We start from the raw sequence: 21,461 nt of genomic DNA on the forward strand, positions 1-21,461 counted from the left end.
CAAAAAGACTTGCTAGGTTAAACGAAGCAAAGAATGAATTTTATTATTTACCCTTTAGTTTGGTCATGCTTATAGTTTGTCATTGGCTTTCTGAGGATTTTCATTGATTTCAACAAGTATTTGAGTGCATATTATAAGATAGCACATGTCTAATAAACTCTAGGAGGGATGAAAGTAAGTCATGGCTTTGTCATTAAGAGATGTATAGGTTAGCAGGGCATTGAAGGACAGGTAAGATCTCATGTGAATAACTTTAATACAAGCTTATTAGTGAGAAGGGACATACAAACAGAGTCAAAGTGTTTTTGGAAGTTCATAGGAAGGGAGAGAGAAAATCAGATAGTGAGAAAGGAAATCAGAAAAGGTTTCACATGAAGTTGAGATTTGAATGGATAAGATTTTGAGGGTAGGTGGTTAGAATAATAACTTGAGGTGGGAGGAATATTTTGAAGACAAAGGCAGAAAAGTTCTGGACTTATTTCAGGGGACAAAGAGGCTGATATTTTCAGTCTAGGGGTTAAGGAGAGAGAAGACTGGGATCATTGATGGCCTTCTGAGTAAGGAATCTATAGAAAAAGAGAATAGAGCCTGGATTCAGAATGCCCAGTAAGCTCATTTACTAGACGACAGTATAGGGCAAGCCATAACTCTTGGTTGTAGTCTCCTTTTCTATGGATATTAGAACACAACTCCCAAACTTTTGTAAGAAGCAGGAGACCCTGTGTGGAAGTTTTTTGGGCCCATTATAAAGTACTCTAGATACAGTGTTTAAAGGTGAACACTGAAAATGGGAAATAGGCAGAGATATGTATATGATACCGGATACAATCTGGCAACTGCATTAGATGTGAAATGGTCAGGGAGAGGAGAGATAAGAGACATTTGCTTTCTAGATGATTGGAAACATGTGGTATAATTCACAGAACTAGGAAGGTCAGAAAGAAGAACAGCTGGTTCTGGAGAAAAGCTGTTTGATTCAATTTTGAATAAATACAATTGGAAGTGCTGGTGAGGTATTCATGTGGGTATATGGGATAGGCATTTGAAATGTGGGCTCGGAGCTTGAGAGAAGAGTGACACTAGACATATGTATTGAGACTCACTTACCACTATTTACTTATTTATTTTTAAGTACATAAACTTTGTTACTGATTGCATGTTTGTGTGTGTGCCCCCCCTCCCAAATTTTATATATTGAAGCTGTAATTCCCAATTTGGGGGTATTTAAAGGTGGGGCATGGTAATGAAGTTATAAGGATGGAGCCCTCATGAATTGGGATTAGTGCCCTTAAAGAGGCTCAAGAAAGATGATTCCTTTGTTGGCCATGTGACCCTACAACAAGAAGGTGGCTGTCTGCAAAACAGGAAGACAGCCCTCTCCAGACATAAGATCTCTTGGCACCTTGATATTGGACTTCCTGGCCTTCAGAACTGTGCAAAATAAATGTTTACATTACCTACTGTATGGGATTTGTTACAGCAACCCAACTAAGATTCTTCACCAGGTTATGAGAAGACTCCTTTCTTGCTTTTTAAATTTTTTTCCCCTTTCTTGCTTTTTAAGATGCTTGCAACTTGGTGGCTTAATTTTATTAGAAAGTTTAGAGTAGAAGGGACAATAATAGCTAATATGTACTGAGCACTTGCTGTATACTAGGTGCTGTTCCAAATGCTTTTTGTGTTTCAATTTATTTAATCTTTAGGGATCCCTGGGTGGCGCAGCAGTTTGGTGCCTGCCTTTGGCCCAGGGCACGATCCTGGAGACCTGGGATCGAATCCCACATCGGGCTCCCGGTGCATGGAGCCTGCTTCTCCCTCTGCCTATGTCTCTGCCTCTCTCTCTGTGTGTGTGTGTGTGTGTGTGTGTGTGTGTGTGTGACTATCATAAATAAATAAAAATTAAAAAAAATTCAATTTATTTAATCTTTAAAACACCACTTGAGGGGTGCCTGGGTGGCTCAGTTGGTTAAGTAGCTGCTTTAGGCTCAGGTCATGATCCCAGAGTACTGGGATCAAGCCATGCATGGGGCTCCCTGCTCAGCAGGGCTGAGGGCTCCCTGCTTCTCCCTCTCCCTCTGCTTTTCTCTCTTTCAAATAAGTAAATAAAATCTTAAAAAAAAAAAGCACCACTTCAGGGTGGCTCCAGGTATCCTTATTTTTATAGGTAAGATGTGAGGTAAAGAGGCATTAAGTGGTTGTTTGAGGTCAGAAGTTAATAAGTAATAGCACCAGATTCAAACTCCTATAGTGCTTATAGTTTAACACTATACTTTGCTGTCTCTCTGAGTGTCTCTAGAAAAAGTAAATGAGAGAAACTCGGGAGTGGCCAAAAAGTGATACAACTTTTCCCTGACATATAGAATAAGTGTTCAGGCTTCATTGCACCTATGTACTTATATTTTATAATGTTTTCTTCTTGGTTTTCTGATGAAGAAGTAAATTATCATGTGGTTAAATTTAAATTTAGACATATCAGTTACTTTGAGCAGCCCTCAGTTATGAGTTCTGTCCATCTGAATGAAGGTGTTTAGTAGAGAGGAGGCAGTGGCTGTATCTCCAATAACACAAGCCAGGTGAGTGTTCAGTCTGCAGACAGCATAGGAGGTCATAGTTTTTTTACTGTCTTTATAAGAGGAGACAGGGATCCCTGGGTGGCGCAGCGGTTTGGCGCCTGCCTTTGGCCCAGGGCACGATCCTGGGGACCCGGGATCGAATCCCACGTCGGGCTCCCGGTGCATGGAGCCTGCTTCCCCCTCTGCCTGTGTCTCTGCCTCTCTCTCTCTCACTGTGTGCCTATCATAAATAAATAAAAGTTTAAAAAAAAAATAGGAGACAGTATTTTTATGTATTCTCACCCCCAATTTGGAGAAGAGAATTTATGGAAATAATGATTCAAGATATATAGCTGAAATGTTTTCAGAGAGTTTCTTACAATGATACCTTCTGTTGTGTGTCTGTTACCTGCCAGGTACCTAGACTACATGCTTTACATTTATTTCATGCTGAATGTGCTGCTTGGCTTTAGCTGAACATTACTTATTTTTTAACATGTGAACTTATACCAGAATTTGATTACTGTGCTTGTAAGAGAAGTTTCATTTTAAAATTACCTTACTATAAGGCAGATGTTTACAAGTGTGGCTAAAACAAATAATATATCTGCATTTATTATGTCAAAATGAATCATTGTATTGAATGAGTGAACAAACCTGTAGTTAAATTTTTAAAAGCTGGGGATCCCTGGGTGGCTCAGCGGTTTAGCGCCTGCGTTTGGCCCAGGGCGCGATCCTGGAGTCCCGGGATCAAGTCCCCCGTCGGGCTCCCGGCATGGAGCCTGCTTCTCCCTCCTCCTGTGTCTCTGCCTCTCTCTTTCTCTATCATAAATAAATAAATAAATCTTAAAAAAAATTTTTTTAAAAGCTTATTTGTACACCCTAATCTTGTTTCAGTATTATTTAGTTAAAATATGCTTCTTTGGGAAAATTTTTTGAAAAATCTTCATATTTTAAGGTAAAAAAGCTATAGTTACTTAAAAGTTGTTTGGTATGAGTGAGCTAGAAAGGTCACTTTTAATTGGTTAACTTGAGAACCCATTTTGCCTTTGGTGAGATATTTAAATGTTGGTAGTTTGGGTTTTTGGTTATTTTTGGTAAGAATATTTACCTCAGGGGAGCCCGGGTGGCTCATTCAGTTAAGAGTCTGCCTTTGGCTCAGGTCATCATCCCAGGATCCTGAGACTGAGCCCCACGTAGAGCTCCCTGCGCAGGGCGGGGAGTCTGCTTGTCCCTCTCCCTCTGCAGCCCCCACTTGTGCTGTCTCTATCTCTCAAATAAATAAGTAAAATCTTTAACAAAAATATTTACCTCATTGTGGTAGAACCTGTATCTTTTAACATGTCCTCTAATATGCTAATTTAATTAACTGCCTGCCTGGTACTAAATATATTAAGTTAAACTTAGTGGGCCCAGTTTGTTATATAACATGCATAAAACAGATTGCCTAAAATTTCTTGATTAAATGGCACTATGGCAGGCAGCCCTGGTGGCTCAGTGGTTTAGCGCCACCTTCGGCCTGGGGGTGTGATCCTGGAGACTGGGGATTGAGTCCCACGTCAGATCCCCTGCATGGAGCCTGCTTCTCCCTCTGCCTGTGTCTCTGCCTCTCTCTCTATGTGTCTGTCATCAATCAATAAATAAAATCTTTTAAAAAAATGGAACTGTGGCAAGATACTTCGTTAAAAAGCATATGACTGTAGAGGTAAACCGTTACATCTATTGAAAGAAGAAATTACTAATTTTTTGTAGAAGACCCTTTTGCATCCTAGGTTTCCATTGACCATTTTGTGAATTTGTATTATACCAATAATTGCTTTAACCAGCATAGGTTCCTTTATATAGGAAGAACTAAGCTGAAACACTCTGTTTCTCTTTATATATGTTGGTTAAAAGATTGGATTCTATAATTAGTCTGAGTTAGAATCTCAACTCTAGTACTTACACTGTAATCTCTGGCAAGTCTTTATGTCTGAATCTCCATTTCTTCATCTCTAAAATGTAGGTAATAATACCACTTACTTCACAGAGTAGTTGGCATACATTTGTACATAGTATTCAATAAGTGTTAGCCAATCTTCTTACTAAAATTACATTTTATTAAATGTACTGTTTGTAAATGGACTTTTATACTTAGTGGTTAAATATTTTCTTGTCAATAAATATGTTTACATAATTTTAATGAATGTGTAATAATATTTCGACATGCTACTTGTCATCCTCAACTGTTTCATTATTATTATGCACAGAGGATTGTAGCTGATACTTCTGCTCACTGCAACATTTTGTAATAATGCTTTTGAATGTGAATCTTTGTGTAGTGCTCCTTTTTCAAGCAACAATAACTAAAATATATACTTCTAAAATTTGTGTATGAGTTTTCTATAGAGCTTAAATTTCATTTTCATTCCATGTGTAGGAGTTGAGGGTGGTGGTTGTTTCTTAGAGCAGAAAGATCTAGATTACTGTCATGTGCCAGCAATCAGGAAGGGTACATATTAGTAGACATTTTTAAAGCACTAGGCCATCTTGTTGGAATATGTATAGTAATGTTTTCCTGAACTTCAGTTTTATTTTACAATGATAATACAAGTTCAAAGAAAATCCAGAAAAAAATCTACTCTTTTCAAAAATAGTCTATACAACTTTTGAGTTGCAGGAACAGTATTATAAAATCTGTTTTCATGGGGAGACAGAAGACGAGATGTCTGAGTGGTTTTTTTTCTTTCTCTCAAGCAGTCTCATTCCAATCAGCAGTGTAATTGGAATGCAACTCCAATCTGGAGGAGGAAGGGGAAATTTTGGCAAGAAGATACTGAACAGTTGGGAGTTTTATTCAGATTAAGCATAGACAGCCATTCATTATGAGTACAACTCAGTAAGAACAGCAATACCATTCTGTTTCTACAGCTGGGATTTACTCTGATGTTACTACATGGTGTGTTGCCTATAGAAGACTCCTATCCAACCATAAAAAGAAATTATTGACTGAAACAGTAATATTGATCGCATCTGCACTTCTGCAAATTGTATTCTCCACTCACCTCAAATTGGTTGCCTCAAATGAAATATACTAAAGGAGATTTTTACAAAATTTAAAATCATTTCCTGAAACAGCTAAAAAAAGTCATTGATGGTGTATTTGAATTATATCTGACCTGCAAGCTCTGAGGGTCTTACTTATCTTCGTATCTGCAGAATCTGTCATAGCACTTGGCACAAAGTAGGTGCTTAAAAAATATTGAAAGAGTGAATGTTACAGGAAGTGCTGCCTTCTTATTAAGTATCTCAAGACAGGGAATCCCTGGTTGGCTCAGCGGTTTGTCGCCTGCCTTCAGACCAGGGCTTGATCCTGGAGACCTGGGATCAAGTCCCACATCAGGCTCCCTGCATGGAGCCTGCTTATTCCTCTTTGTGTCCCTCATGAATAAATAAATAAAATCTTTAAAAAAAAAAAAAAGTATCTCAAGATAATCACATCTGCTTTCCTGTGAAATAGAGTTACCAGCATATCAAAAAGACTCATCTTTACTTTGATCATCTCCTCTACGCATTTAAACCATCTATCTGCAGAAGTGGTGAGCAGAATAGGTAGAACAGGATGGGTTTGGGAAAATGCTTTGAAGGAATTTGAGAAGGGGATAGTAACATGATCAAAGTAATCTAGTAAAATCAGTCTAGTGCAAATCTCCAGGCTGCATGAGACACGGTCCCAAATGGATTCTGAAGTAATGATACTATGCTTGTGTAATGGCACATTTATAGTTAGCATTAATCAAAACTGCTACATGACTGCTAAATATCTGGCTCAGCTTTCTATGGTTTGTTTTAAAAAAACGATAGATTTGGGCAGCCTGGGTGGCTCAGCGGTTTAGCGCCGCCTACAGCCCAGGGCGTGATCCTGGAGACCTGGGATCGAGTCCCATGTCGGCTCCCTGCTTGGAGCCTGCTTCTCCCTCTGCCTCTGCCTCTGTCTCTCTTTCTCTCTTTCTCTCTCTCTCTCTCTCTCTATTAAATAAATAAAACCTTTGGAAAAAAAAAACACGATAGATTTACAAATATAAATTCATACAAATACAAATGTAAAGTTATGTTATCAACATAAAATTACATTATAGTATTGTGCATACATTCCCCAGGAGATTCTGATACATACCTCCTTGGTTGAGAATTTGTTGTGGTGACAAATAGGAGTTTGTCTTGTTGAAATTCACTAAATCATTGAGCATTTACTGAGGCCTTACAATTGGTACTGGAGATGGAAAGAGCAGTAGGCTGTGGTTCTAGTACCCAAATACATTCCTGAGAAAAAGAACTGTACAGTACAGGCTTCTAGCTATGAAAATTATTTAGCTATGCAAATAAAGAATATTACCAAATCTCAAATCATGTTTAACAGTCTTTTAAAATTTACAAATGTACATTTTTGCTTCTAGGGTATTAAATAGTTGAAGCAAAAACTGGCTGAATTTGTTGAGATCTAGTGTTAAGGTTAACAATCTGATCTTTTTTTAAAAAAAGATTAATTTATTTGAGAAAGAAAGAGAGAATGGGTGAGGGGAGGAGCAAAGAGAGAGAGGGAGAAACTGATTTCTTGCTGAGCAGGGAGCCCAGAAGCAAGGCCTGATCCCAGGACCTCAAAGATCATTTTGACCTGATCCAAAGTCAGACACCTAACCAACTGAACTTCTGGCCAATCTTGATATTTATGTTTTAAGTTAATCTTGTTTCTTCTAGGACCTTGGTACTGTCTTCCTAGGCTCTGGATTACTAAAATTCAGTTTCTTTTTATAAACTTTGTATCTGATTTTAAAGTTGTTATTTTGATTTTGATTTTTCAATTGCTCTTTGAAACTTAATCATGTATTAACATCTTATTAGTGATTTTTAAAAGAAAATTGTCAAATATGATCTGATGAGTATGTTTTAAATAAAGGGAAATAATAAAAATAAAATTTCATAATTTAAAATTATAATTACTTGAGGATTGTTTATCTGTCATATAATATAAAAAGTCCTCCTTTTGGGATGCCTGAATGGCTCAGCAGTTGAGCATCTGCCTTTGGCTCCGATTGTGATCTGAAGGTCCTGGGATTGAGTCTCACATCAGGCTCCCCAGAGGGAGCCTGCTTCTCCCTCTGCCTATGTCTCTGCCTCTCTCTCTCTGTCTCTCATGAATAAATAAATAAAATCTTAAAAAAAAAAGTCCCCCTTTCAATGAAATTATTTTAGGTAATTGTGGAATCTGTTTCATTCATTCAACAAATATTTATTGAGCACCCATCAAATTGCCTGGTGCAATGTGTGCTTGTGCTGGAGAGAGATACAAACAAATGAGACAGACCTGACTTATGCTCCATTGTGTTTACCACTCCCATAGTTACAAGCATTATTCTAAACTTAAGCAGTTACAGTGAAGTATGATGAGTGCATGTGATAGGTATGGGCTTCTGTGAAAATAGAGATGGGTGGAGGGTTGAGAGAAACATGTTCTGAAAGAGTTTCTTTCCCTTTTGAGATGAGTAGGAGAAGCCTGGGAAAAATGTTTCAGGCAGAGGAATGGCACATGAATCTCTGTGGGTGAGAGGTGGGGTATGTTGGACAAAGTAGAAGTTTAGTGTAGTTGGATCTTGGACTTGGGGGCTCGGAGAGGAGAGATGGTAATGAAAGATGAGGTCAGAGAGGTAAGCAGGAGTCAGAGCCTGAAGGGCATTGTAAGTAAACTAATATAAAGTTTGGGCTCAACAACCTTGGGAATGTTTTAAAAATGCAGATCAGTAGAGGACTTCCAAAGTGGTAGGATGGCTAGGAGATCCTGAGCACAGGTCGAAGGATAGTTCTGAGGAATGTTTTTAAGGATATTTTGGAATGTTATTAGGAGGAGGGGAAATACGTGGAAGGACTTAATTGTATTTGTAAAAACATCACTTTGGATCCATTGTGGAGAATTGACTGGAGTGGGTGGGTTGAGGCTTGAGGCAGGGGACTGATTGGGAGGCTGATTCAAAGGCAGAATTGATTAGAATTGGTATTTGCCAGGAGGTGAGGTCGGGGAAGAGTAGTGAAGATTGCTGTGGAGGTTTTTGACCGGATCAGTAGACTTGAAAGTGGGGTTGTTTATTGAAAGAAAGTAAACTGGAATAGCAGTTTTTGGGGGAGGAGGAGATGGCGATTTTATTTTGGGGGCATATTTAATTTCCCTGTGTGGATCTGAAGTTCAGGAGAGTTAAGATTGAGTCTTAATATTTAGGTGTCACCAGAATGATAAAAGCCAGGGAGAACGTATGAAATGTAGCTCTTCAAATTTATTTTTTGAGAGTGGAGGGGGGCTTTTTCAGTCTGTTAAGCTATGAATTTTCTTCTAAGAAAAAATGTATGTTCTTTCCCCAGAAAAATATAAATGCATATAGTAGTTTACATTACAAAGTTTGCAAAGATGGGCTTCTGTACTCCTCAGGTTATAGAGTAAAAGAAGAGGTTCTAGGCCAAAAATCCTGAAGAACTCCAATTTCCATGGATGGGGAGTATAGATCTGGCAAAGAAGATTTAGAGTGCATTTTATGCCTGGTATAAAACCAGGTGAATGTGGTGTTGAACAAAAACCAAAAAGAAAAGAGGGGTTCCAGAAGAGGGAGTAACGGCAAATGCTCCTCAGGGGTCAAGTGTGATAAAGAATGAAAGATGTTTGGGCAGCCCCAGTAGCTCAGTGGTTTAGCGCTGCCTTCAGCCCGGGATGTGATCCTGGAGATACGGGATCAGGTCCCATGTCGGGCTCCCTGCATGGAGCCTGCTTCTCCCTCTGCCTGTGTCTCTGCCTCTCTCTCTCTCTGTGTGTCTCTCATGAATGAATAAATAAAATTTTTTAAAAAAGGAAAGATGCCCATTAGATGGATTTAGTAATTAATATCCCTGGTGCTTTGGAGAAGCCATGTAGGGGCAATGATGAGAAGAAGCCAAATTATAATGAATTAAGGTTAAGGCATTAGTGGGAAATGAAGAAATGGAGTCACTCTAAATTTATGTTGTTCAGAGTTTTTATCATGCATGAATGGATGTTGTACTTTGTCAGATACTTTTTTTGCATCTATTGAGATGATTGTATGTTTTTTTATCCTCTTTCTTGTTAATACGATTAATTGCATTGATTGATTTGTGAATATTGAACTGCCCCTGGCATCCCTGGGGTAAATACAGCTTGATCATGGTGAATGATTTTTTAAAATGTATTTTTGGATTGGGTTTGCTAATACTATGTTGACAATTTTTACATGTATCAGTATCAGAGATATTGGCCTATATTGTTTGTTTTTGTCTTTTATAATGCCAGCCTTGTAGAATGAATTTGGAAACTTTCCTTCTGTTTTTTGGAATAGTTTGAGAACAGCTATTAACTCTTCTTTAAATGTTTGGTAGAATTCACTTGTGAAGCCATCTGGTCCTGAATTTCTGTTTGTTGAAAGCTTTTTGATTATTATCAAAATTTGATTATTTTGATTATTATCAATTTTATGAGTACTTGGTCTGTTCAAATTTTCTGTTTCTTCCGGATTCAGTTTTGGAAGGTTCTATGTTTCTAGGAATTTATTCATTTCTTCTGGGTTGTCCCAATTTGTTGGCATAACATTTTTCATAATATTCTCATAATCCCTTGTATTTCTGTGGTGTTGGTTGTCTCTTTTTCATAATTTCTGATTTTATTTGAGTTCTCTCTTTTTCTTGATGAATCTGGTTAAAGTTTTATCCAGATAAAATAAAATTTTATTTTTTCAAAGAATTAGCTCCCAGTTTCATTGAGCTTTTGTCTTTTTTAGTTTCTATTTTGTTGATTTCTGCTCTAAACTTTTATTTCCTTCTTTCAACAGGCTTTGTTCTTCTTTTTCTAGCTCTGTTACATGTAAGGTTAGGTTGTTTATTTTTCTTGAGCTAAGCCTAAATTGCTATAAACTTCCCTCTTAGAACAGCTTTTGCTGCATCCCAGAGATTTTGGGCCATTGTGTTTTCACTTTCATTTGCCTCCATGTATTTTTTTATTTCCTCTTTGTTTTCTTGGTCCACCTGTTCATTGTTTAGTAGTATGCTATTTAGCCTCTGTATATTTGTGTTCTTTCCAGGTTTTTTCTTGTGACTGATTTCTGTAGTGGTAGGAAAAAATGCATATGATTTCAGTCTTTTTTGAATTTATTGAGACTTGTTCTGTGGCCTAACCTGTGATCTATCCTGGATCCTGGACAATGTTCCATGTGCACTCAAAAATAATGCTTATTGAGATGGAATGTTCTGTATATATCTGTTAGGTCCATCTGGTCCTGAGGGGGGGAAATTAAGAGCTTTTCCTCTAAGATCAGGAATAAGACAAAGATGTCTACTCTCACCACTTTTATTCAGCATAGCACTGGAGGTCCTAGCTGCAGCAATCACAAGAAAAAGAAATAAAAGGCATCCAAATTGGTAAAGAAAAAGTAAAACTTTGACTATTTCAGATGACATGGCTGATACTATATATAGAAAACCCTATGGACTCCGTCAAAAACTATTAGAACTGAAAAATGAATTCAGTCAAGTTGGAGAATAAAAAATCAATATACCGAAACCTGTTGCATTTCTATACACTAACGATGAGGTAGGAGAAAGAGAAATTAATAGAGCAATATTTATAATTGCACCAAAAAGAATAAAATATTTGTGAATAAACTTAACCAAGGAGATGAAAGGCCTGTACTCCAGAAAATATAAAACATTAATAGAAGAAATTGAAGATGGTACAAACAAATGGAAAGATATTCCATGTTCATACATTATAAGAACCAATATTATTAAAATGACCATACTACCCAAAACAGTCTATAGGTTTTGTGCAATCCCTATTAAAATACTAACAACATTTCCCACAGAACTAAAACAAATAATACTAAAATTTGTGTGGAACCACAAAAGACCCTGAATAGTCAAAGCAATCTTGAGAAAGATGAACAATACTAGAGGGGTATCACAGTTCCAAATTTCAAGATAAATATACCACAAAGCTGTAGAAATGAAAACAGTATGGTACTGGCACAAGATAGACACATAGATCAGTGGAAAAGAATAGAAAGCCCAGAAATAAACTCACACTGACATGGTCAACTAATCTATGACCAAATAGGCAAGGATATATGGTGGGAAAAGGACAGTCTCTTCAACAAATGGTGCTGGGAAAATTGGACAGCCACATGCAAAGGAATGAATGTAGATCATTTTCTAATGCCATTCACAAAAATAAAATGGATTAAAGATCTAAATGTGAGACCAGAAACTGTAAAACTTCTAGAAGAAAACAGGCAATAATTTTGGCATTACTGTGGAAACATTTTGACTGTGGAAACATTTTTCTAGATATGTTTCTTCAGGCAAGGGAATCAAAAGCAAAGTTAGATTATTCGGAGCATACCAAAATAAAAAGCTTTTGCACAGCAATGGAAACCAACAAAACAAAAAGGCAACCTACTGAATGGGAGAAAATATTTGCAAATGATACATTCGATAAGGAGTTAATATCCAAAATATATAAATAACTTATACAATTCAGGGATGACTGGGTGGCTCAGTGGTTGAGCATCTGCCTTTAGTTCACAGGATCCAGGATTGAGTCCCACATCAGGCTCCCTGTGGGAAGTCTGCTTCTCCCTCTGCCTATGTCTCTGCCTCTCCCTGTGTCTTTCATGGATAAATAAATCTTTAAAAAAAAACTTATACAATTCAATGTGCAAAACCCACAAATAATCCTATTAAAAAATGGGCAGAGGATCTGACATATTTCCAAAGAAGACATGCAGGTGGCCAATAGATAATGAAAAGATGTTCAACATCACTAACCATCAGGGAAATGTAAATAAAAACCATAATGAGATACCACCTCATACCTGTCAGAATGGCTAGAATCATAGGGCGAGAAATAACAAGTGTGGGTGAGGATGTGGAGGAAAAATAGACTTATCATATGATCCATATGTTCCACTACTGGGTTATTTACCCAAAGAAAATGGAAACACTAATTTGAAAAGATATATGCACTCCTATATTTATTGCAGCACTATTTACAATAGCCAAGGTAGGGAGGCGGAACCCAAGTGCCCATTGATAGATGAATGGATAAAGATGTACAAGGAATATTACTCAGCCATATAAAAGAATGAGATCTCAGCCATATAAAAGAATGTTGATCTTGCAACAACATGGATGGACCTAGAAGGTTTAATGCTAAATGAAATAAGTCAGAGAAAGGTAAATACTATATGATTTCACTTATGTGGAATTCAAGAAATGAATAAACATAGGAAAAAAGAACTGAAACAGATTCTTAACAGAGAGCAAATTGGTGGTGGTCAGAGAGAAAGGTCAGTGGGGAAAGAGTGAAATATGAAATAGACGAAGGGAATTAAGAATGATCGTGAGGATCACTGAGAGTAACGTATAGAGTTGTTGAATCGTTATATTGTCCACCTGAAACGAAGATAACACTGTATGTTAACTATACTTCCTTAAAAAAAACAATAATTAGTACAGGTATAAATAGGAAGTTGGAGAATTCAGATATATTTTCTGTTTCTCTAAAGTAGAATGTCAAATCATTTCAATTCTGGGATTGTAGGATGGTGGTTCAAAAAACATCATGTCCACCAATACTGAAGATTATAATTTGGATTCATGTATGTATTGTATGTGTATTGATCCTGAGTATTCTATTCAGCTTATATGGTTGATAAGGAAGGTTTAGGGAGAAGTTCTTCTAAATCCAGTTTGTGATTTAGTACTATTACTTATGGCCCTTAGTTTTCATGATTGAGGGTTTATGTTGTTAAAAATAAAACTTTCTAAGATAAGGCTTAAGAAACTGACTAGTAAATCAGTATCTTGTGCTTACTTAATAATTTTATTAATTTGCAATGGCATCTGTCTTCAAAATGATTTTTATTTGAACTTTTATAGTGATTATATTTAGACTTACTGCTGAGGTTTGTTATGTTAAATGAATTTTATGCACTAAATTTTAAATAGTTGTAATTAATTGAACAGACTATATAAACTGAGTAGAAGTGGTAGAAATTAACCAAACATTACATTTACAGATTTTTTATAAATCATAAGTATATGGAACTTGATATTTTCCCTTCTCTTGTAACAAGTTTGAATTAAAGTTTACAGCTCTACATAAGCACTAACTTTTAATTGACATACTATACTATACTAACTAAAAGCACTAACTTTTAATTGACATACACATACTATAAAATTCACCGCTTTAGAGTTTGCAATTCAGTGGTTTTAATACATTCACAAGGTTGTGCATCACCATAAAAGTAATAATTTAATGCAGGGTAATTCAGAGGATGTGGATTTGGGGTACCTAGCTCAATATATTAACTTTCAATTTTTGGTAGATACAGTTAATCTATCTTGTCATTGAGCTGGTGATTTAGGAGAAGGTAATTTATCGCTTGTAAAATTTCTGTGGAGTTGGATGGAGAGTAAATAACAATGTTTCTTTTTAAAAACTCTCATCTATATCAAGAAAGCTATATCTTATTTATGTTCTTCAGTACAAAATTATTTCATTTAAAAAGCATATATGTCAATCTGAAATTACATATTTCCTCCTTAGAACTGTTTTCTTCTTTTCACTGAGCTACTTTCAGGTGAATTTTGATAGAAGATTGATTGGAAGTCAATCCTTATTAGAATACCAGATTTATAAACTTTCTGGCCCTCAGCTGTTACTGGTGATCATTGTTGAAGTTGCAACTACCAGTTCAGCTGTCTTTTGCTAGTCTTTATTAAAAATTTGTGATCATACTTCAAACTTTGCTGTAGTTAGTGTTTAATTATTCACTGGTGTTTTCAGTGTTTTAAAATGAACCTTTTGACAATGCAGCCTTAACCATTTTAATTCTTTTCATGTATTTTTTTGTTTCCTTTACAGTACTCTGTGCAAAAAACTTGGTGAAAAAGGATTTTTTCCGTAAGTAAATTAACTTTAAATCTTGTATGTAGTGTGTAGACTTTTTGGATAACATTTTCAGGATTGTCTGGCTTAGTGAATTCTCTATTCAAAAACATACTCAGTACTGTTTTATGAATGCTTTGGTTCAGAGCCTTTTGGCAACACTTTTTTTTTTTTTGGATTTTGTGCCTTTTTAGCTTTAGTCCCTTTACTCATATCCACCTCTTACACATATTTGTGTGAAATGTGTGTGTGAATGTGTATATGTGTTTAAAGAATATTGAAGGTGTGCATGTACTACTCCTAGATTTCTAGAAAAGGTAGAGATTATTTTGTAAAAACTTTTTTTTCTTTTCTAACATTTTATAGGAAATTTTATTCAGGCAGTTATGATTCCTTGGAAAGTAGAGAAGTCATTCAGCCTGCTTGGAATTTCCAGAGTGTAGGAAAGAAATCTCTGCCACATTCGATCATAGATACTCTTATGTCTCAGATTCCAAAGCAGACATTTGGTTCCCATATTTGCAGTCTCTTTGCCAATAAGTTGTCAGAAATTTTTTGTGGCTTTATTTAGGATTAAATTTTGTGAAGGAGGATTGGGAAGAACCCCTCACGTGTGTTTAGAATCTTTTACCCTGTAAGATATCTCATAATGACTTTAAATTATTGAGTAAAAAATATATATCTATATAAATAATTGAGTAAAAATGATACAATTTTTAGTAAAGAACTCTAAGCCAACAGAATTTTATATGTAAAATATTTGAAGTTATAATTTGAGAATATTCATTAGATTCAAAACTTCAAGTTCTACCAGCCAGCAAAAACTAGCTGTGAGTGCTAATTTAGTATGATATTACTTAATTTTCAGGCTTTGATTAAAAGAAGTAATAAGCGCTTGATGCATTTTAAAATCTTACTTAAGTTCATTTCACTTGAAATTTTCGTCTAGAATTTCTAGAGAAAACCAGAATTAAAAAGTTTATAAAATAACATCTTATAAACCTATATAATTAGAAAATTTTCTGTTGTCTGTGCTTATATGGGAAGGGAGTTAAATAGGATAATTTGGGACATAGTTAAAGTTTTAACAGTGTCCAATTTATGTACCATGTGCTCTCCACTCTACTGCATGACCCAGCAAAGCAGAGGCCACTGGTCTTTTTCCATGCTTCCACCAAGTATTATCTCCACAGGCTTTTGCTGAACTATTTATCTCATCCCTATCATGAATAACCCTAGTAATCAATGTATATACTTTTTTTACCCTTCTTAAAGGTTGATTTGAGGTAGGATTTATATCAGTAGTACTGCAGAGTTGCAAATGGGATCAGATAGGCAGGTGACAAGGAAAAAGGGAGGCAAATGAGAAGTGCATACCCTTACTGTGCTTCTGTACTCTCCAAGACATCTGCTCTGGTTTTAAAGATAAAATCTTGCATTTTTGTCTCTCAGCCTTCCTTCCCGAGTTCGTTCTTTCCTCCAGAGTCCCAAGACACAGCTTCTCCAGTAAAATATCCAGATATCCTTGTCTCAGTTTTCCTAGGAAATCTAGAGGAATCTACTTTAATTTTTGGTAGAGCTCAGAGAGCCAGTTATTAGAACTACTATAATCTTTATCTGCCCTGAAGTTGTAGGTGGGGAAAAAGAGAAGAAACTCTTTTTTTTCCACTGGTGTAGGAATAAAAATTAATAAAAATTATTAAGAGTTTTGAGTTTGCTCTAGAGATAAGATAAATTAGGGGAAACTATGTGATTATCTTTAAAGCCAGAATGGAAGAAACACTTGATGGCTCTGGAAAGGGAAACAGGAAAGCCAATCCTGAGGCCTTCAGAAGGCACTCAGCCAGGGATGGACTATCTCCCGGGTTCACAGTGGGAACAACCTCTGCTGTAGTAGGTTTACATCTGTCTTTGGTCTGTTTATAAGTTGAAGGATCTCTTTTTTTTAATAATAAATTTATTTTTTATTGGTGTTCAATTTGCCAACATACAGAATAACACCCAATGCTCATCCCATCAAGTGCCCCCCCCTCAGTGCCCGTCACCCATTCACCCCCACCCCCTGCCATCCTCCCCTTCCACCACCCCTAGTTCGTTTCCCAGAGTTAGGAGTCTTCATGTTCTGTCTCCCTTTCTTAAAATCTTTTTTTTTTTTTAATTTTTATTTATTTTATAATAGTCATCACAGAGAGAGAGAGAGAGAGAGGCAGAGACATAGGCAGAGGGAGAAGCAGGCTCCATGCAGCGGGAGCCCGACGTGGGATTCGATCCGGGGTCTCCAGGATTGTGCCCTGGGCCAAAGGCAGGCGCTAAACTGCTGCACCATCCAGGGATCCCTTTTTTAAAATCTTTTTTTTTTTTAATTTTTATTTTCTGTCTCCCTTTCTGATATTTCCTACCCATTTCTTCTCCCTTCCCTTCTATTCCCTTTCACTATTACTTATATTCCCCAAATGAATGAGACCATATAATGTTTGTCCTTCTCCAATTGACTTATTTCACTCAGCATAATACCCTCCAGTTCCATCCACGTTGACTTCTAAATCTCTTAATGAAATTTGAGTTAGAGTGTCTGATTATTGATCAGAATGCAATTATCATTGATACCAAAATATAAAGTGTTTACTTGTAGTGAGGTTTAAATCATGTTGAATGAGAAAAGTAAATTTTAATATCAAGCACGACTATAGGCTTATGAAATATATTGTGTATATATTTAATTACAGGAAAAAATACACTGCCAAGTGTTGTCTTGTAGAATAACTTGTATAATTTGAGATAATACTATTTATTCTGGGTATCTACCATTGCTGAGAAGTTTTGCTAACTCACTTTTTAGAATTGTTTGGATACTTACTAGCTTTAAAAAATAAGTCACTTCCCCTTGCCCCAGAATTTTAGAGGGAAAAATGTCTAAACATATGGGAACATGTAGAAAGTTTTGTAGTGAATATCCACCATCGAGATTCTACCAGTAATTTTGTCACATATCTGTTTATGCATTATCTGTTTTTAGAGAATGTTTTCATCAATATATATTTTTTTTCTCTTTTATGCAACATTTAAATAAAAGATTTGTGGTAAGATGCAGTAAATACGGGCCAAATTGAAGTCACTCAGAACCAAGATAATGGTATAAAGATTTTTTTTCTTCCACCAATCAAAAATAAAGCTTTAGGGGTCCCTGGGTGGCTCACTTGGTTAAGTATTATAGACTCTTGATCTCAGATCTTGATCTCACAGTCATGTGTTCAAGCCCTGTTTTTTTGTTTTTTTGTTAACAACAACAACTTTGTTTTCTCTGGAAGGTAGTATACTTCTAAGTTGAAATTTTGTTTCATTATTATTTGCAGCTCAAGTGCATTTGTGTAGTGAGAAAGTCCTGAGCTTTAGCTTTTTTTTATGACTCAAATGATGGAGATAATTGAGAAAATTTTTAAAATACAGAAAACACCTTAGCCACTTTATATTTACCACTAGAGGTCTCACTCACTTCAGAAAACTGATAGTTTTTGACCACATCACAGTAACCTGGCTCTCAAGTTAAATGTTTGTAGAATAATATAATCAGGTAAGTTGAAATTTAGGTATTTTTGTTGTTGTTGTTAGGGTAGAGAGCTTGTATTTTGTATTATTTAACAGAAGAGAAACTTAGGAGGTTGGGACTGAGAGTTTCATACCTAAGCATTTGGAAGCCATGCCTAGTGTTTTTTTTTTTTTTTTTTTTTTAAGATTTACTTATTTATTCATGAGAGACAGAGAGAGAGAGAGAGGCAGAGACACAGGTAGAGGGAGAAGCAGGCTCCCTGTAGGGAGCCCGATGTGGGACTCAATCCCAGGACTCGAGGATCACAACCTGAGCTGAAGGCAGGCGCCCAACCACTGAGCCACCCAGGTGTCTCCGTGCCTAGTGGTTTTGCGTGAAAAAGTTGTTTTCCTTAGTCCTTAATTCTGTAACTAGTTAAACATCTAAAAGGAAAGCTAGTAGTGCAATTTTTTGTTTTTTGTTTTTGCGTGCAAATATACATTTATATGTTTGTTGAGATTGTAGACTCAAAAGAACAGGAAAGAATGGATTCCTCCCAGGAAAATATACTTAATGTTATTGAAGGCATTAAGTATTAAAAATACTTAATGTTATTGTTTGATATCAATAACAATGTTATTGAAGTATGAAAAGTACTTTTCCATTAAACATATTTAAAAATGATTAGGTATTATTGAAATAACATGAATAGCAATAAATTTCAAGAATATAGTTAAATACATCAATACCCTAACTTCCAAATATCTTCTTAAATGCTTAACACTTGTAAATTTTAGTCTTCTCTTATTTGAAGTTGACAGAGCACGGAATTATAGAATTGGGGAACTGATGATGCAATTTCTGCCTGGCCTTGAGTCTTGGCACATTGGTATCTTGACTTAAAAAAAAGTTAGTGTAGATATCAAGCTGTAAAATTTCTTCAGTTACCAACACTTACCAACATTTTGTTCTGGTACTTTTAGCTGTCTATTTGCTATCTCAATATGTCTAATATCTAAATTCTCATTTTTGTCTCTTTAACATTTTATTTAGTTCTACCTTCTAACTTTTTTCCCCCCCGAAAGGACCAATCTTCTCATTGTTACTTAGGGCTGAAAACTGTAGTGTCATATTTTTTAAAAAAGATTTTATTTATTTATCCATGAGAGACACAGAGGGAGGCAGAGACATAGGCAGAGGCAGGTCCCTGTGTGGAGCCCAACGGGGGACTCGATCCCAGGACCCCGGGATCATGCCCTGAGCCGAAGGCAGACAGTCAACCACTGAGCCACCCAGGTGCCCCTGTAGTGTCATTTTTGACTCTAGTTTCATGTAAACTCATATTAGATTTTTCAGAGTAGCTTACTTCACTGTCATTTTCCTTTTCATGTGATTTCCCTCGTGCAGGGTCTACTCAATTTACTCTTCTTATATCCTGCTGAATGAAACTTACAGCAGCTTTATAGGTAGTCTCTGTACCTACCTTTCCTTCTCCCAGTCCACCCTGAATACCACTAGTGGAAAATAGAACCATGCATTTACAGCCATGCTTCGGAACCTAAAGTGGCTCCCTGTTACCTACTTAAGTCATTTTCTGACTTTTAATCTCACTTACCAGCAGTATTTACTTTTACTCCTTAGCGTCGATGATTTGGTTAGACGACTGAGAGCCCTTCAGATATTGTCAATGTTGTCATACTTTTCTCAGCAATCTTCCTGTTTGTCCTTTAAAGCCCAAATGAATCCTGTCTCCCCCCACCCAAAAAAAGGTCTTGATTTACTGTTCAAATTCCAACTGTTTGCCTGTTTTTCTAAGCTTTTACTTGTACTCATTGTTGAACTGCATAGTAAATGAGAGGTATAACATAGCATAGTGGGTAAAGCATGAAATCAAGAATGAGATTATACATGCATGGGTTTAAAAATCCAAACTTTAAAAAAAAAAAAAAATCCAAACTTTAGAACCTGGCTCTGTCATGTGCTGTTGTTTGTCCTTAGACTAGTTAATTAACCTCTTTGTGCCTTAGTTTCCTCATCAGCAAAGTAGAGATTATAGTAGTATTTACCCCATTGGATTATTGTGAAGAATAAGAGATTTAATATTTGTAAAGTACTTAGTGCCTGACATAGTATTAAAAGTGTATTCTTTATAATCAGTACAAACACTTGTTTATTCTCAGGCTCCCCTCTCCTCCATGGCATTAAAAAAAGATTTATTTATTTGAGAGAGAGAGAGTGTGAGCACAAGCAGGGGGAGCAGCACAGGAAGAGGGAGAAGCAGGCTCCCAGCTGAGCAAGGAGGTGATATGGAGCTTGATCCCAGGACTCTGGGATCATGACCTGAGCTGAAAGCCGTGCTTAACTGACTGAGCCACCCAGGCACCTCTAGAATTAACTTTAATTTTAGTTTAAAATGGGCCACTTTCATTTATAGCTAAATGTTAAACTTTTCATGAAGAATGAGATAATCTTGTAGCAAATGGTAAGCTTTATACAATTAATCTTCTATTTTCCATGTCAGAATATTCTTTAATTAAAAAAAAAAATTCTTCCCTTTTTTCACAGGACTTCCTGATCCATTTGCTAAGGTGGTGGTTGATGGATCTGGGCAATGCCATTCTACAGATACTGTGAAGAATACACTTGATCCAAAATGGAATCAGCATTATGACCTGTAGGTTTAAATGATTCATTTGAAATGAAACATAGAATCAATATTATTTTATATAGTCTTTGAAAAGAATCACTGAAAATGATCAGAGTTTGATCTGGGGTATAATTTGGTCTTCATGAAGGGATATAAAACCTAATGGGAAGGTACTTTGGCTTGGTGGTAGCTGGTTTTGAAAGATGAAATGCCCTTAATAAGCCTGTGGAGAACAAAATGTATATGCAGTATACAGCAACCACACCCCATCTTTTTTCAGTTAAATAAAGGTATTAACTTTTGGCAAATTATGAATATAAATGACTATGAGTATAAAAATAGAAGTCATAATTGGGGCGCACTCATAGGCACTCTCTTTGCTTTTGTAGGGATGGTTTCTTTCTTCCAGTTTTATTTTATTTTTCAAAAGATTTTATTTATTCATGAGAGAGACACAGAGAGAGAGAGAGGCAGAGACACAGGCAGAGGGGAGAAGCAGGCTCCATGCAGGGAGCCTGATGTGAGACTCGATCCTGGATCTCCCAGATCACGCCCTAGACTGAAGGCGGTGCTAAACTGCTGAGCCCCTGGGCTGCACTCCAGTTTTATTTTAATTACAGTAGTATATGTAACTTCCTAAAAAGGCTCATAATACTATAAGGCTTTTAATGGGAAAATGCAGTGTGCTGCCCCATCTTATTCCTGATTCCCATTCTCAAGGTAACTACTTTGAGTAACATTGACAGTTCTGGTATT

General features: G+C 36.4%; 1 protein-coding gene across 1 annotated transcript in view; it reads left to right on the forward strand.

Moving 5' to 3' along the window:
- Positions 1–21,461, forward strand: part of SMURF2 (SMAD specific E3 ubiquitin protein ligase 2) — a 122,790-nt gene that overhangs the window by 51,271 nt on the left and 50,058 nt on the right. The window contains exons 2-3 of the mRNA XM_025436555.3: positions 14,509–14,547; positions 20,624–20,732. Of these exons, the coding sequence (XP_025292340.1) occupies positions 14,509–14,547; positions 20,624–20,732 (148 nt within the window). The remainder of the gene's footprint in view (positions 1–14,508; positions 14,548–20,623; positions 20,733–21,461) is intronic.

Source organism: Canis lupus, chromosome 9 (assembly GCF_003254725.2).
Source record: "Canis lupus dingo isolate Sandy chromosome 9, ASM325472v2, whole genome shotgun sequence".
Taxonomy (NCBI): domain Eukaryota; kingdom Metazoa; phylum Chordata; class Mammalia; order Carnivora; family Canidae; genus Canis; species Canis lupus.